At 38.0% G+C, this 16169-nt stretch overlaps 2 protein-coding genes across 9 annotated transcripts in view; one reads left to right on the top strand and one right to left on the bottom strand.

The window, feature by feature from the left end:
* Positions 1–9233, top strand: part of SIRT1 (sirtuin 1) — a 28893-nt gene extending 19660 nt beyond the window's left edge. For all 3 annotated transcript variants that reach the window (XM_070470730.1, XM_020869855.2, XM_070470731.1), the window contains 3 exons: positions 1859–2045; positions 3465–4028; positions 7188–9233. In XM_070470730.1, the coding sequence (XP_070326831.1) occupies positions 1859–2045; positions 3465–4028; positions 7188–7510 (1074 nt within the window). In that variant the 3' untranslated portion in view covers positions 7511–9233. The remainder of the gene's footprint in view (positions 1–1858; positions 2046–3464; positions 4029–7187) is intronic.
* A 6176-nt stretch (positions 9234–15409) lies between these two features.
* Positions 15410–16169, bottom strand: part of HERC4 (HECT and RLD domain containing E3 ubiquitin protein ligase 4) — a 127114-nt gene continuing 126354 nt past the window's right edge. For all 6 annotated transcript variants that reach the window (XM_020869904.2, XM_020869903.2, XM_020869901.2 and 3 more), the window contains one exon: positions 15410–16084. In XM_020869904.2, the coding sequence (XP_020725563.1) occupies positions 15876–16084 (209 nt within the window). In that variant the 3' untranslated portion in view covers positions 15410–15875. The remainder of the gene's footprint in view (positions 16085–16169) is intronic.

Consider the following 16169-nt stretch of genomic DNA (forward strand, 5'->3'; position numbering starts at 1 on the left):
TTATCTTTCTGGCTTACTTCGCTCTGTATAATGGGCTCCAGTTTCATCCATCTCACTAGAACTGATTCAGACAAATTCTTTTTAATGGCTGAGTAATATTCCATGGTGTATATGTACCACAGCTTCCTCATCCATTCGTCTGCTGATGGGCATCTAGGTTGCTTCCATGTCCTGGCTATTATAAACAGTGCTGTGATGAACATTGGGGTGCACGTGTTTCTTTCAGATCTGGTTTCCTTGGTGTGTATGCCCAGAAGTGGGATTGCTGGGTCATATGGCAGTTCTATTTCCAGCTTTTTAAGAAATCTCCACACTTGTTTTCCATAGTGGCTGTACTAGTTTGCATTCCCACCAACAGTGTAAGAGGGTTCCCTTTTCTCCACACCCTCTCCAGCATTTATTGCTTGTAGACTTTTGGATAGCAGCCATCCTGACTGGCGTGTAATGGTACCTCATTGTGGTTTTGATTTGCATTTCTCTGATAATGAGTGATGTTGAGCATCTTTTCATGTGTTTTTGTGCCATCTGTATGTCTTCTTTGGAGAAATGTCTGTTGAGTTCTTTGGCCCATTTTTTGATTGGGTCATTTATTTTTCTGGAGTTGAGCTGGAGGAGTTGCTTGTATATTTTTGAGATTAATCCTTTGTCTGTTGCTTCGTTTGCTATTATTTTCTCCCAATCTGAGGGCTGTCTTTTCACCTTGCTTATAGTTTCCTTTGTTGTGCAAAAGCTTTTAAGTTTCATTAGGTCCCATTTGTTTATTTTTGCTTTTGTTTCTAAAATTCTGGGATGTGGGTCATAGAGAATCCTGCTGTGATTTATGTTGGAGAGTGTTTTGCCTATGTTCTCCTCTAGGAGTTTTATAGTTTCTGGTCTTACTTTTAGATCTTTAATCCATTTTGAGTTTATTTTTGTGTATGGTGTTAGAAAGTGTTCTAGTTTCATTCTTTTACAGGTGGTTGACCAGTTTTCCCAGCACCACTTGTTAAAGAGGTTGTCTTTTCTCCATTGTATATCCTTGCCTCCTTTGTCAAAGATAAGGTGACCATAGGTTCGTGGATTTATCTCTGGGCTTTCTATTCTGTTCCATTGATCTATATTTCTGTCTTTGTGCCAGTACCATACTGTCTTGATGACTGTGGCTTTGTAGTATAGTCTGAAGTCAGGCAGGTTGATTCCTCCAGTTCCATTCTTCTTTCTCAAGGTTACTTTGGCTATTCGAGGTTTTTTGTATTTCCATACAAATTGTGAAATTATTTGTTCTAGTTCTGTGAAAAATACTGTTGGTAGTTTGATAGGGATTGCATTGAATCTATAGATTGCTTTGGGTAGTATAGCCATTTTGACAATATTGATTCTTCCAATCCATGAACACGGTATATTTCTCCATCTGTTTGTGTCCTCTTTGATTTCTTTCATCAGTGTTTTATAGTTTTCTATGTATAGGTCTTTTGTTTCTTTAGGTAGATATACTCCTAAGTATTTTATTCTTTTTGTTGCAATGGTGAATGGTATTGTTTCCTTAATTTCTCTTTCTGTTTTCTCATTGCCAAACTTTTATTTTTTTAAATGTTAAGACTCATGTACATGTATACACATGTTGCTTTTTCCTCTTAATTTTCTTTAATGTCAAATGTGAATCTATACAGATATTAGCAGCAGATAATAGCACAACTGTATTTCATTGTATGTTAGTGAAATAAGTGGGGGGGTCATTTATAGTTGGTGTTTAGGTTTTATCCAGTTTTTCTGTTTTGATAAATTTGAAATGATTTCTTGCTAAGTGTGGAAATGTTCACTATTCTAACTTGGACTTGGCTTTCTCTTTCCGTCCTCAACCAAAACCTGGAACACATAGGTAGTTCCTCGATGTCCTAGATGCCCAGCTGATGAACCGCTTGCTATCATGAAACCAGAGATTGTCTTTTTTGGTGAAAATTTACCAGAACAGTTTCATAGAGCCATGAAGTATGACAAAGATGAAGTTGATCTTCTCATTGTTATTGGATCTTCCCTGAAAGTAAGACCAGTAGCACTAATTCCAAGTAAGTTGGTAATGATTTCTAGAGATCCATTTCTGTATATTTTGCCATGTGTTGTGGGTATGTAGAGTGTACCCCAGTGGTCTGTTTTTCATTAAGAGTGGTAAAGAGCCAAACTTTAGTTTTTAAAGGTGACATATTCTTGTTCATGAAGATTGTTTAATATGAAATTTCAATGGGAATAGAGGGTTTTCAAAACAGAAGTAATAACAAAGGGAAATACTTCAAAGTAACTTTTCAATGGGATGTGTTTTTAATGCAGTAGGAGTTCACATCAACTAATTTACATATACATGGGAAACATGAAAAATAATCTATTTTAATCTTAATTTGAGCCTGTTGCTAATGTTTCACATTCTACAGCTGTTCAGATGTACAGCTTGATATTGTGTAAGTACTCATGTAAGATAGAATTTTGGGACTCAAAATGATTGTTTTTGTAAGAACAGTCATAAGCATTATATGTAGATCAGCTCTAACCAGAAGGGTGTTCATATGTATAAAAATGCTCAAATACAACTGAATTCCCTGTTGAAATATTCTCAGGAATATTTTTTTAACCCATGCTCCTATGCTACATTTTTTCTCCCTCTAGTGAGCAAGTAAGGGGGAGGAGGATAGAGGGGCTAATTCAGTGGCATCACTTGTGCCATAAAAGTGAGGGAAGGGGCAGAGGAGAGAATATCAAACCCTTAACGAGAGAATTAGACCCTCACACCAGCAAATAGGCAGCTACCGTAAACTGCTGCTTTAATAGAAACTATTCATGTAGATTATAGGACAGTTTGTAACTAAAAAGAAAATTTAATGTCTAAGCTTAGTTTTGAGTTATTTTTTTCTATTTAAACATAGAGCAAGAACTTCTGACAGACTTTCTGTAGGATAGTATAATGTGTTGGTGATACTAGGCAAAAGTGGAGAGTAGACTGATATAAACTTTTACTCTTTATATCAGAAGCCATTTAAGTAGAGAAAATTCTCACCTACTAAGAGCCAAGAACTTTGCATATTATGTCACTTACTCCTCACTGCAATCTTGTGGAGCAGTAGTTAACCTATTATACAGACGAGGAAACTGAACACAGAATGTAGACGTTTCAGGCAGTTGCCCAGAGGTAATCAAGTGATAGAAGAAATTTTGCTGCTCATTTATTGACTTAATAGTGTGATGGTATATAATAGCTTGATTAGAGTTGCGTGTCTTTTTTTGGTATTGGAGAGCATTAGATTTTCTTTTGGCTTGCAGGAACTTATTTCCCTGAGCAGGAATAGGACCCTGGCCATGGCAGTGAAAGCAGAGTCCTAACCACTGAACTTGCCAGGAAATTCCCTGTTAAGATTTTACATATTGTGTTTGTTTTGGTTTTATAAGTGCACCTCCCTTCTTTTCTCTAATTCTTTATTTTGTCACTCTAATCTTAGGTTCCATACCCCATGAAGTGCCTCAGATATTAATTAATAGGGAACCTTTGCCTCATCTGCATTTTGATGTAGAGCTTCTTGGAGACTGTGACGTAATTATCAATGAACTGTGTCATAGGTTAGGTGGTGAATATGCCAAACTTTGCTGTAACCCTGTGAAGCTTTCAGAAATTACCGAAAAACCTCCTCGAATACAAAAAGAGTTGGCACATTTGTCAGAATTGCCACCCACACCCCTCAATATTTCAGAAGGCTCAAGTTCACCCGAAAGAACTTCACCACCAGATTCTTCAGTGATTATCACTCTTTTAGACCAAGAAACAAAGAGTAAGGTTGAAGATCCAGATGTGTCTGAAATAAAAGACTGTGTCACAGAAAAATCACAGGAAGTACAGACTTCTACTAGGAGCACTGAAAGTGTTAATGACCAGTTGGAGAGTCCAGATTTGAAGAATGCGGTCTCCAGTAGTGGTGAGAAAAATGAAAGAACTTCAGGTGCTGAAACAGTGAGAAAATGCTGGCCGGCTAGACTTGCAAAGGAGCAGATTAGTAAACGCCTTGATGGTAAGAAAGGTTGTTGGGCCGTTTTGAGGGTATAACTATTATTTTTTTTTGTAAATTTATTTATTTTCATTGGAGGCTAATTACTTTCCAATATTGTAGTGGTTTTTGCCATACATTCACATGAATCAGCCATGGGTGTACTCGTGTCCCACATCCTGAACCCCCCTCCCACCTCCCTCCCCATCCCATCCCTCTGGGTCATCCCAGTGATCAGCCCCGAGCACCCTGTCTCATGCATCAAACCTGGACTGGCGATCTGTTTCACATATGGTAATATACATGTTTCAGTGCTATTCTCTCACATCATCCAACCCTCGCTTTCTCTCAGAGTCCAAAAGTCTGTTCTTTACATGAATCTCTCTTGTGGTCTTGTGTATAGGGTCATCGTTACCATCTTTCTAAATTCCATATATCTGTGTTACTATACTGTATTGGTGTTTTTCTTTCTGACTGACTTCACTCTGTATAATAGGCTCCAGTTTCAATGGAATATTTGCAGGAAGTGAGCAATTTTGGCAACCTAGTTAGTGTGAACTTCATGCAGCTAAATTTTAATAGCTGATTGTGTTTAGAGAAACTGAAGTTGAGGTTTTAAGCTAGAAAAAGATAAACAGTATCTTCAGTAATATGGGGAAGAAATGGTATCCAACAGTGTCCTGTACCTTGAGTTTCCCTAGGAGTGAGAAGTTACGCATTTAATTGGGGACTACTGAGTGCTCCGCTGTTTCTGCTAAGAGCTTTAGATGGTGAAAATGATCAAGATTTGGTGCTTACTGAGGGTCAGTGATTTGACATATTTTCTGATTTCAGTATCTGATTTCAGTTAGGCAGGAAACTGTTACTTCTCAGGTACAGGTGGGAAAATGAGGACCAGTGAGGTTAAATCCCCTAAGGACACAACTCAAGTGTAGGAGAGCCGGGTAGAGTCCAGCTTCTGTTAGCCTGTTGTCTCAGATCTAGGGAAACAGCTGGCTCTTCTCCACTGACTGTCAGAAATAGCATCCGCTCTGTTTTGACTCACGGAAAGTCCTTACCAGTTTGTTATCAACATAGGTGGAATCACTTTCTAACTTTTAAAACCACTTACGCACAAGTATTAACCTATGGTGAAAAACCCTAATTAAGACAGAAAATTGTGCTCTTAGATGCAACAATTTTGTACTGCTTAAAACACTCTCTCACCATACATTGTGAAAACTGGCAAGAAATTTTAGACAAATGTATTACATGTTCATTTGCCATAAATAAATTTTAGTTCAGTTGAATAAGCCTTTGGGTATTTTCCAAACTAGGACTGCAGCAAGTTCTGGAAACACTCATCCAAGCAACTGATATTTGTGTATAATTACAAAAATGGGTGAATGGGAAAAAAATAGGTGAGAATTTTAAAAGGTAGATGCTGCTTAGTGGGCACTAGGTTATAGAAGGCTTTAACTGTAAGTTGGTGAAGTCTTCCATGGGGAAAATTAGAAAAAGTATAGAAGAATACTTAGCTTGTCAATGTGGCAAAAGTCAGAAGTAGAAAAATTGCTGTTGATTGAGTCAGCTAAGTCTGTCGTATACACAGTCTGCTTGTGTGTTGGTCCTTTGTGTCTCGACTCGTTTTTGATCCCATGGACCTGTAGCCTGCCAGGCCCCTCTGCCCATTGCATTCTCCAGGCAGGAACACTAGAGTGAGTTGTCATTTCCTTCTCCAAACTCTGCTTAGGCACTCACAATATTCTTTGGCTCTTTTTTGACAGATGGGTCAAACGTATAAAATTCTGCCCCAGAAACTGGTATACCTTGGTTTTATTCGGCTAATTTAGACCTTTAAAGATACAGGCTTCGGAATTTGATCTACCTCTCATAGCATTGTGAGCATTTGAAAAGATAACTGATGTAAAGAATGTAAAACTTAATTTTTAACTGTTTAAACCAAACAACTGGAGTTTACTCATTTTAGTTTGTTGTGAGGTCAGGGCTGAAAAGGAGGAAGTTGGAGCATGTAAGAAATAAAATGTGAATATCTTTTTTTTTTTTTTTTTTAAATGTGAATATCTTAAAGGTAAGATTGCCAAGAGGACAAAAACAGGTGCAGGGTACTTGGATGGAGAAATGGATTGTTCAGTTCTTCAGGGGGCCGGAGCAGAATGAACTGGTTTTTAATAAACCTGTAAAAGGGCAGGACACAGCCATGTGCTGGGACTGCTTAGAAGACTGGCTTCTAGGATGTGATTCAGAGGAGATGGTCCTGTTAGAATCACTAGATGTTGTCTGTCAGCAGCTAGAATGCAGGTACTCAAGTCCCTTCTCCAATCACTGACACAATGTGGTTTTCACACTGCAAAACATGCAGAGTGAGAACTGGGTCAAGGCAGGGTCTTGATGGGGAATACATGTAAATCCATGGCTGATTCATGTCAATGTATGGCAAAAACCACTACAATATTGTAAAGTAATTAGCTTTCAACTAATAAAAATAAATGAAAAAAATATATATTTAAACCAAAAAAAAAAAAACCTTGGAAGTCATTTTGAAGAGAAACTTAAGTATATATTACTCCAGATGAACCCTGTAGTAGTCAGCTTTTGTGAATCAGTCTGGGCTCTTAAGAGGAACACCCTTGACCTGGGAGAGAGTCACTCTCTGCTTAGAAGAGAGAGGGGAAGGCTCCTCACCATGAGAGGTCAAATCTTATACTGCGAATGCTAATTTGGGAGGGCTTTACAAAAGAAAGCTTAATAGTACTTCTCACACTTTAACATGATAGGACTCAGAAAAATAGCTTCTGATTCAGAGGGTGGGTGGTAGCTGGATACTTCATCTCACCAAATCTCAAAGGAGTTGGTTAAGTAAGCTTCGTTGAACATGGCTCTCTACAATTTTTTTTTTCATACTTACCTCATAGGGTCTGAAAATTACTTCATACCCAGATGAGGAGATTGAGGCACAGAGATAACACTTCCAATTTGCGAAGTTTATGAGTGGCAGAACTAAGATTTCTACCCAGGACTGAGTGCCTTTATAGCTTGGTTTTGAGAAACTGTATATAATAATAGCCTCTAGTAGTGATACTCAGGTAAAAGTTTAGAACCTACACTTATCTAAACAGCACAATCAGACTAAGTCTTAGAAAACTGGAAATAACCCATTTCTCTCCTATTACTGTATTTCAGATAATCAGTATCTGTTTATACCACCAAACCGTTATATTTTCCATGGCGCTGAGGTGTATTCAGACTCTGAAGATGATGTCTTATCCTCTAGTTCTTGCGGCAGTAACAGTGATAGTGGAACATGCCAGAGTCCAAGTTTAGAAGAACCCATGGAGGATGAAAGTGAGAATGAAGAATTTTACAATGGTTTGGAAGATGATGTTGATGAGAGCGCTGGAGGAACTGTATTTGAAGCTGATGGAGGTGATCAAGAGGCAGTTAATGAAGCTATATCCGTGAAACAGGAAGCAACATGCATTAACTATCCATCAAACAAATCATAATGTAGTAATTGTCCAGGTACAGAAATTGTTCCACCAGCATTAGGATCTTTAGCATGTCAAGTTGAATGTTTACTTGTGAACTCAATAGAGCAAAGAAACCAGAAAGGTATAATATTTATAGACTGGTAAAACAGATTTCCCCCCAATGGGTAATTTTTAACTCCTTATTTCTGTGCTTATACACTCAAACACTAACTTTTTTTTTTTAAACAAAGGTACGCAAGTATCTTTAGTCAGCTATTGGACTAGACTTTCTGTTAAAGGTTCATTTGTATGATACATCGACATGTATATATAATTTTGTTTTTGCCTAGTGAGTTTCAACATTTCAGAGTTTTCAAAAAGCCATTGGAATGTTAAAGGGAACAGCTTATCTAGACCAAAGAATGGTATTTTCACACTTTTCTTTGTAACATTGAATGGTTTGAAATCCTCAAATCTCTGTTCTGCTAAACGTTTGATTCTTTATTAGCACAATTACCTATTTTTAAACACTGGCATTTTCCAAAACTTGTGGCAGCTAACTTTTTAAAAATCTCATGACATGCAATGTGAGAAGGAAGTCAACAATATGTGGGAGAGCACTCAGTTGTCTTTGCTTTCTTAAAATGAGACTTGGTGCTAACAGTTTCAGAAGTGTATCGTTCAAATGAAGATGGCTTTTGTACTTCCTGTGGACATGTAGTAATGTCTATATTGGCTCATAAAACCAACTTAAAAAATATATGCTTTGGAAATGTTTCAGTTGCTTTAGAAACAATAGTACCTGCCTGGGTCCCCTTAGTTTTGAGAATATTTGCCATTGTTGTTTAAATACCTATCACTGTGGTAGAGCTTGCATTGATCCTTTCCACAAGTATTAAACTGCCAATGTGAATCTGCAAAGCCTTTATGAATCAATATAAATGGTACTTCAACTGGGGAGAGTGTAATATTTTGGACTGTTGCCTTTTTTCCCCATTAATGAGAGCAACAGACCCCGATTACGGTTCCAAAGCCAGTGAGTACATGTTTCCTGTTGGGAGGACTTGGTGTAGGAAACACCAAACATACTAGCCTAGTATTATGGAGATGAACGTGATGTAACTTGTTAATAGCAGAATAGTTAATGAAACTAGTTCCTATAATATATTTAAAAGCTTAGCCTGCCTTAAAACTAGAGAACAACTTTTTCAGCTGCAGAAGCTTCTAGCCTTTCAACAAAAGTTCATACTTTATAAAATTGCACAGTAATGATTAATTTTCCAGGCCTTTCCCCAACATTGCTTTCAAATAAAGAATTTTTATGTTGCTTTAGTATTTATTACAGTTTAACAAGGGTTTGAAATACAGCTGTTCTTTAAGCTTAAAATACCCAGCTTAGGACCATTACTGCCAGAGAAAAAAAATTTTATTGAATGACCATTTCCCTACCTAAAAGATGTTTCAATCTGAATTTATTTGACTACACTAAAGAATGCAGTATAATATTTAGTTTTCCATTTGCATGATCTGTGTTTGTGCTATAGATGATATTTTAAATTGAAAAATTTGTTTTAAATTATTTTTACAGTGAAGACTGTTTTCAGCTCTTTTTATATTGTACATAGTCTTTTATGTAATCTACTGGCATATGTTTTGTAGACTGTTTAATGACTGGATATCTTCCTCAAACTTTTGAAATACAAAACCAGTGTTTTATACTTGTACACTGTTTTAAAAGTCTATTAAAATTGTCATTTGACTTTTTTCTGTTAGCTTACATTGTTTAAGGTAAAAACTTTAAAAATTGTGCAGCTTTTATACAGCTTTGAGGGCTATTAGATGCTACATTTTTTTTTAGTTTATATACAACAGTTAATACTAAAATAGTACTAAAAGTGCTGGTTGTAGTAACTGGTACATCACCAAAACGTTTCAACTGTTCTAGACCAGGAGCCTTCCCCCCTTACTAACCCTGCCTAAGAATAACTGGGAAAGGTTGAAGGCAAGAGGAGGAGGCAGAGGATGAGATCTGAGCAAGCAGCAGAATTTGCGCACGTTCCGGGAGATACTAGAGGATGAGAGAGGAGCCTGGCGTGCTGAAGTCCATGGGGTTGCAGAGTTGGATATGAGTTAGCAACTAAAAGAACAGCTAATTTTTGACATGAAACACTTGACAAAGGACCAGGACTTTGGGATTGGGGGGGATGAGGGAATGGTGGAACTGTAGTGAACTCAAGACCCAAAGGAGTAGACAAAAAATGACTTGATCATATTTGGTGTGAACTTTCTTAAGGTGACCCAGAAATCTAGTATTCAGGAGGGCAGAAACATGCCCCTTTACAAAGATGTAATGAATAAATGTGGCAGTTTCCTGCCTTCAGGTCTCTTTTTGAAGTGAACTAAACAATTCAAAAAACTCTCTTCCCCTGTATATCTTGTTTGCACTAGAAAAAGTACCTGTGAAATCCTATATATGCAGAAAATAGAAAAGCAGTTCTTAATAAGGAGGGTATGTGGTCATTTCAAGTAATTGAAAACCTAGCAAAACCTGACTTTATACACATTGTTAATCAGCATCTTCCTCACTGGCACAAAAGAATTATGTACCTTCACCTACCTGCTAAGCATTATCTGATAAATTTTATTTGAAACAAGTTTCGGCTCCTAATCAAAAGCTCTCCCACTCCTTAAAAATGAAGTTACCCTTAGGATGCTAGGAGAAATGGTCTCATGACACCCCTCCCTCCCACCCCCCAACAGGGATTAAAAATAACCTGGGGAATTTTGGAAAGTAATCTCTTAAAAGATGACATCTAACTGGTCAAAGGTGGAGTTTACATAATAGTAAAAAGTAGCCCCAGGTGACTTAAGAGTTGAGAAGTGAAAGGAATAGGGTGAGTTCCTTCTGCATTTAACCCTCCATTCAGTGTGGCTGGCCCAACAGGGAAAGTAAGGTAGACGTACATAAAACAGACTAATCCCCAGTTTATACCTAGTAATGTTACAATGTGGGAGCAGGGAGCTACTGAATTACTGAGAAAGGAGGCCAAAATGAACGTAAGGAGTTTGGATGGCCAACAGCCCAGAGGCTGGGGATAGGAAGAAGTTGAGAGCAAGACCATTTTGCCTTTGCTTTCAGAGAATTCACCGTATGCAGGGGAAGACTGCCTTAGGCATATTACACACCATCATAAGACCTTGTTCAACTAAATGCAGTGAAAATCTTAGATAATGCAGGCAAAAACATGTTAGAAGTCAATCCCTGTGCAAAGGCTGGGGTTCTCAGTTTTGAAAACTACATTGTGGTTTTATTTCATGCCAGTTTAAAGGCTTGTATTGGGTCTACTGCCTTCTCTGAACAATGGCTATCAGTTAAAACTACTACTGACTTAAGGCATTAAAGACAATTACTCTTACAAATGTGGAGGCCAAATGTTTTCAAAGGTTAAGCCAATTCAACAATCATGGTCCTTAAAATTTAATGAACTCAGTATTTGCCTACTTTCTAATCTATCAACTCAGTCGTGTCCAACTCTGCAACCCCATGGACCAGCACACCAGGCTTCCCTGTCCATCACCAACTCCAAGAGCTTGCTCAAACTCATGTCCATCGAGTCAGTGACGCCATCCAACCATCTCATCCTCTGTCATCCCTTTCTTCTCCAGCCTTCAATCTTTCCCAGCATCAGGGTTGTTTCAAATCAATCAGTTCTTCGCATCAGGTGGCCAAAGTATTGGAGCTTCAGTATCAGTCCTTCCAATGAATATTCAGGACTGATTTCCTTTAGGACTGACTGGCTGGATCTCCTTGCAGTCCAAGGGACTCCCAAGAGTCTTCCCCAACGCCACAGTTCAAAAGCGTCAATTCTTTGGCGCTCAGCCTTCTGTATGGTCCAACTCTCACAGCCATACATGACCACTGGAAAAACCATAGCTTTGACTGGATGGACCTTTCTTGGCAAAGTAATGTCTGTGCTTTTTAATATGCTAAGTTGGTCATAGCTTTTCTTCCAAGGAGCAAGCATCTTTTAATTTCATGACTGCAGTTACCATCTGCAGTGATTTTTGAAAAGTAAAAGTGAAGTCGCTCAGTCGTGTCCGACTCTTTGCGACCCTGTGGACTATAGCCCACCAGGCTTCCCCATCCATGGGATTCTCCAGGCAGGAATACTGGAGTGGGTTGCCATTTCCTTCTCCAGGGGATCTTCCCAACCCAGGGACTGAACCTAGGACACTTTAACCTGAGCCATCAGGGAAGCCCCATTTAGGAGCCCCCCAAAATGAAGTCTCTCACTGTTCCCATTGTTTGCCCATCTATTTGCCATGAAGTGATGGGACTGGATGCAATGATCATTTTTTGAATGTTGAGTTTTAAACCAGCTTTTTCCCTCTCCTCTTTCACCTTCATCAAGAGGCTCTTTTAGTTCCTCTTCACTTTCTGCCATAAGGGTGGTGTCATCTGCATATCTGAGGTTATTGATAATTCTCCCTGAAATCTTGATTCCAGCTGGTGCTTCAACCAGCCCAACATTTCATATGATGTTCTCTGCATATAAATTAAATAAGCAGAGTGACAGTAAACAGCCCTGATGTACTTCTTTCCTGATTTGGAACCAGTCTTGTTTCAGGTCCAAGTCTTAACTGTTGCTACCTGACCTGCGTACAGATTTCTCAGGAGGCAGGTCAGGTGGTCTGGTATTCCCATCTCTTTAAGCATTTTCCACAGTTTATTGTAATCCACACAGTCAAAGGCTTTGGTGTAGTCAATAAAGCAGAAGTAGATGTTTTTCTGGAACTCTCTTGCTTTTTCGATGACCCAACAGATGTTGGCAATTTGATCTCTGGTTCCTCTGCCTTTTCTAAATCCAGCTTGAACATCTGAAGTTCACGGTTCACGTTCTGTTGAAGCCTGGCTTTGAGAATTTTGAGCATTACTTTGCTAGCATGTGAGAGGAGTGCAATTGTGCGGTAGTTGGAACATTCTTTGGCATTGCCTTTCTTTGGGATTGAAATGAAAACTGACCTTTTCCAGTCCTGTGGCCACAGCTGAGTTTTCTAAATTTGCTGGCATATGGAGTGCAGCACTTTCACAGCATCATCTTTTAGGGTTTAAAATAGCTCGACTGGAATTCATTCACCTCCACTAGCTTTGTTCATAGTGATGTGTCCTAAGGCCCACTTGACTTCACATTCCAGAATGTGTGATTCTAGGTGAGTGATCACACCATTGTGGTTATCTGGGTCATTAAGATGTTTTTTTGTATAGTTCTGTGTATTCTTGCTATAACTTCTTAGTATCTGCTTAAGTCCAAACCATTTCTAATCTGTAAAGCTTGGTATTTTTGTTACTTTTAAAAAGCAGCAAACAGCAATTTGAAAAATTTTCAATGGTATTTTTTCCCATGAATCTCCCTGCTGTTAATTCTACTGTAGGTCTGCAGTAACAGGGAGGAAAATAATACCAGAGTTACCCAAATTATGCCTTGCATTGTTGTATTCCCAGATAACAAGTCAGGCCTTGTTAAAACACCTGTTCAATGAACTCTACCTGTATTAATCCAAAGTGGCTGCTATTTTACAGACAAGCTTCATAGGAAATAGAGGTTACTAAGAAACCTGACACACACATCTGCCAGGGTCCACCTTCAGCAGGATCCAGGGGGTACCCTCAGGATGAATGGCATCGGCGAGAGAGAGAGGACACGTGAGACCAGCCTTGATAGGGCCAAGTCTCAGGATGACGAGACAGAGAAAGCGAGAGAGAGTGACCAGACCAGGGGTGTTTGCAGCAGGGTCTAGCAGAGTCTGGCAATCCTTTATTTTTTACCATAGCTTTTATACCCTAAGTTAGTACATTTCTAAGGGCAAGACAGTTTAACATTATATCAGCTTGTCCTTCACGAAACCAGGGTGTTTTCTGCATACTTCTTTGTTTATGAGTGTCTGTTATCTTCTGGCCTTGGGGCCTATTAACATTTTATGCTGGTCAGGTGAATGTAAACCTATTTTCTGTTTCTATGGTGACCTTAACTGAAAGGTAGCAGTCTCATAGGGCAACAGTACAGAGTAGAAGTATAACCTTGTTAACACAAAAATTAATCCTTCTGCAGAAGTTGTCAGTTGCGTTTATCTAAGAAGTTTACCCCACACAGACTCTGTGACTTTCGTGAGGCAGCAATTAACAACCATCTCATTGTTACCACACTAGGGCTAAGCTCTTATTTCTCTAGATCTTTAACTATATTAACAATGGTTTCTATAACAACCTTAGCACATTAAAAGCAAAAACACAGCAAGCAAACATCAACCCAGTAACCACCTTTAGAATAATTTTTCTTATGTTTTCTAATAGGGCTTCCTCACTCCCCGAAGGGCTCTATGTCTACTAGGGCCTTTATATGATAAGGTTCTTTATGCTATTTTATGATTAGGGTATTATGGGCAATCATGCATATTAGTACCAAGGGCATAAACGCATTTGCCAAACAAACTAAAATGGAGTCTAAATTAAAACACTCACCCTGGATAATCTCATAAAATACCAACCACCCAGGAAACTTATTAAAGTTCTAAATTGATTCTTATTTGGGAAGGCCTTCTGCCTGTGTCACAGAAATTAAGGAGTACTCTTGAAGTAAGCACCAGAAAGACAGATACCATCTTCAAGGTGAGCACTGGGGGGGCAGCTTTTCGGAATCCCTGCCTGTCAGCCTTTGTCATGGGTGGGATCTCGTGTGCTGGCTCCGGCACACATCTAAGTTTTCAATGTAAACAATCAATAGCCTGAAGGAATGGATGTGCACAGAAACAGTATAATACCAGATACCTGGAAGAATTTTACTGGGAAAAATGTCACTTTAAGGACAATTATTAAGGCTTTTATTAAAAGCCTATTAAAAAACACGAGAAGTTTAACTTAAACTAGTGAAAAGTACATGTCCACAACCCCTTTTCCAAAACCCCTGGACTCATTTGCGTTTTGGAATTATGAATGTTAAAAGAATTTTTAAAGCACACAAAGTGTAGCACCCCACACAGATCCGGCAGCACCCAGATCAAACACAAAACAAACACACCAACACTGCCACAGTCAAATGTGCAAACAGTCCCATCTAGTCCTATTTAATATCATAAACACCCTCAACAATGAGGTCAGGTTTTGCTGCAAAGTGATGTAGCACCCGCCTCCCCCCAACCCCCGCCCCGAGTTGTTCTGGGTTTTAGAATTACAGGTAAGGAGACTTGGGAGCGTCTATAAAACAGATAAATTTGTATGGGAATGGGAACTATCTGTCCAAAATTTAAGAGACCTTCTCTTAGATATTACTGTTTTTGAAGAATTTTGACTCTTATATGAGAACCAGTGAAAGTTTAAATATTAGGCCAATAAACCTTTATTATTTAAACAGTTTTCATGGCATTTAAAAAATAAATTTAAAAAATAAATATTTGCATTATAGCAGAAAGTCACATGTGTTGCATCACTCACTGTTACAATTTAATGAGATAACTAAGCATCAGCACCATAAAACTTAAAGATCTGTTAAGATTTGTCTCTTAAAATTCAAGTAAATGTTTCTGAAGCACTGAAAATTCTCTTTAAATACCAACCTGCAGCATCAATAGTTTTAAAAGCTTTAACCCAATGATTGGTTCTCATAGTCAACGACTATATTTCCAGCAACTGGACAGAGTTCTTCCATTACTAAATATTAAGCTTTCTGACAACTTCCCATTTATCAATTATATCTCAAGACTCATAAAAAGAACTATATGTTAATCAGGTAAATCCTATTTGTAATTTAGATTTGCACAAGGACATTATTCTAGCAAAAAAGCAAAGACTATATTTTCCACCATGCTAATTTTTTGCCTTCATAGATTGTCAGAATAAGATTTGTAATCTCAGTTCAAGTACAACCAGAGAAACTGCACTGGTATCAGAACATAACTATTTTATTACAAAACTTTAACATTATTTACAAAATGAAAAAATAATCGAATGACTATTGCAGGCCAAAGTTAAAGGCTTCTCATCCGTGATTGAAGAAAAATTAAGCAACATTTTCATGCACTCACACACCAGATCATTTGTGAAATATGCAAACTCTTAAAATTTATGTTAGTAAAACCTCAATGTAGTCACAACACTTGTATGTTTATTAGAAGATGGCAAAAAAAAAAAAAAAAACCCATGGTTCTGTACAGTGTTTAATATTAACACAGTCTGTTCATCTCTTTTAATATTTTTTGGCTTTCATGAATACTCACTGCATCGAACATTTTGCAAGTAAGAATTGTAATAGTACCTCTATCACCTTGCTGAATTCATCACCACAACAAAAACACAAATAATTAGTTTAATGCTTTTGCAGTAAACTGAATAGTTGTAACTCCAAAGTTATATTAAACTGAAGCCTTCATTGTGATCAATAGCTTGAATCAGTTTAGAGCGTAGAGTTTCTTTGTCTGTATATTTTGGAAGATCCAGAAGATTAAAACAGGTATGGGAAACTGGGAGATATTCCTCACCACCTCCTGTTGACTGGATGACTAGTATTAGACTCTTCATACCAAGAATGGGAATGCGATCACTACCTGTCAAAAATACTGCCAAGAAAAGAATCATTGAGTGAACCAACTACTTTTATCAACAATAAAAGTTTTAAACAACAATATGGAGTATCAAGTTACT

The sequence above is a fragment of the Odocoileus virginianus genome, chromosome 7 (genome assembly GCF_023699985.2).
Source record: "Odocoileus virginianus isolate 20LAN1187 ecotype Illinois chromosome 7, Ovbor_1.2, whole genome shotgun sequence".
Taxonomy (NCBI): domain Eukaryota; kingdom Metazoa; phylum Chordata; class Mammalia; order Artiodactyla; family Cervidae; genus Odocoileus; species Odocoileus virginianus.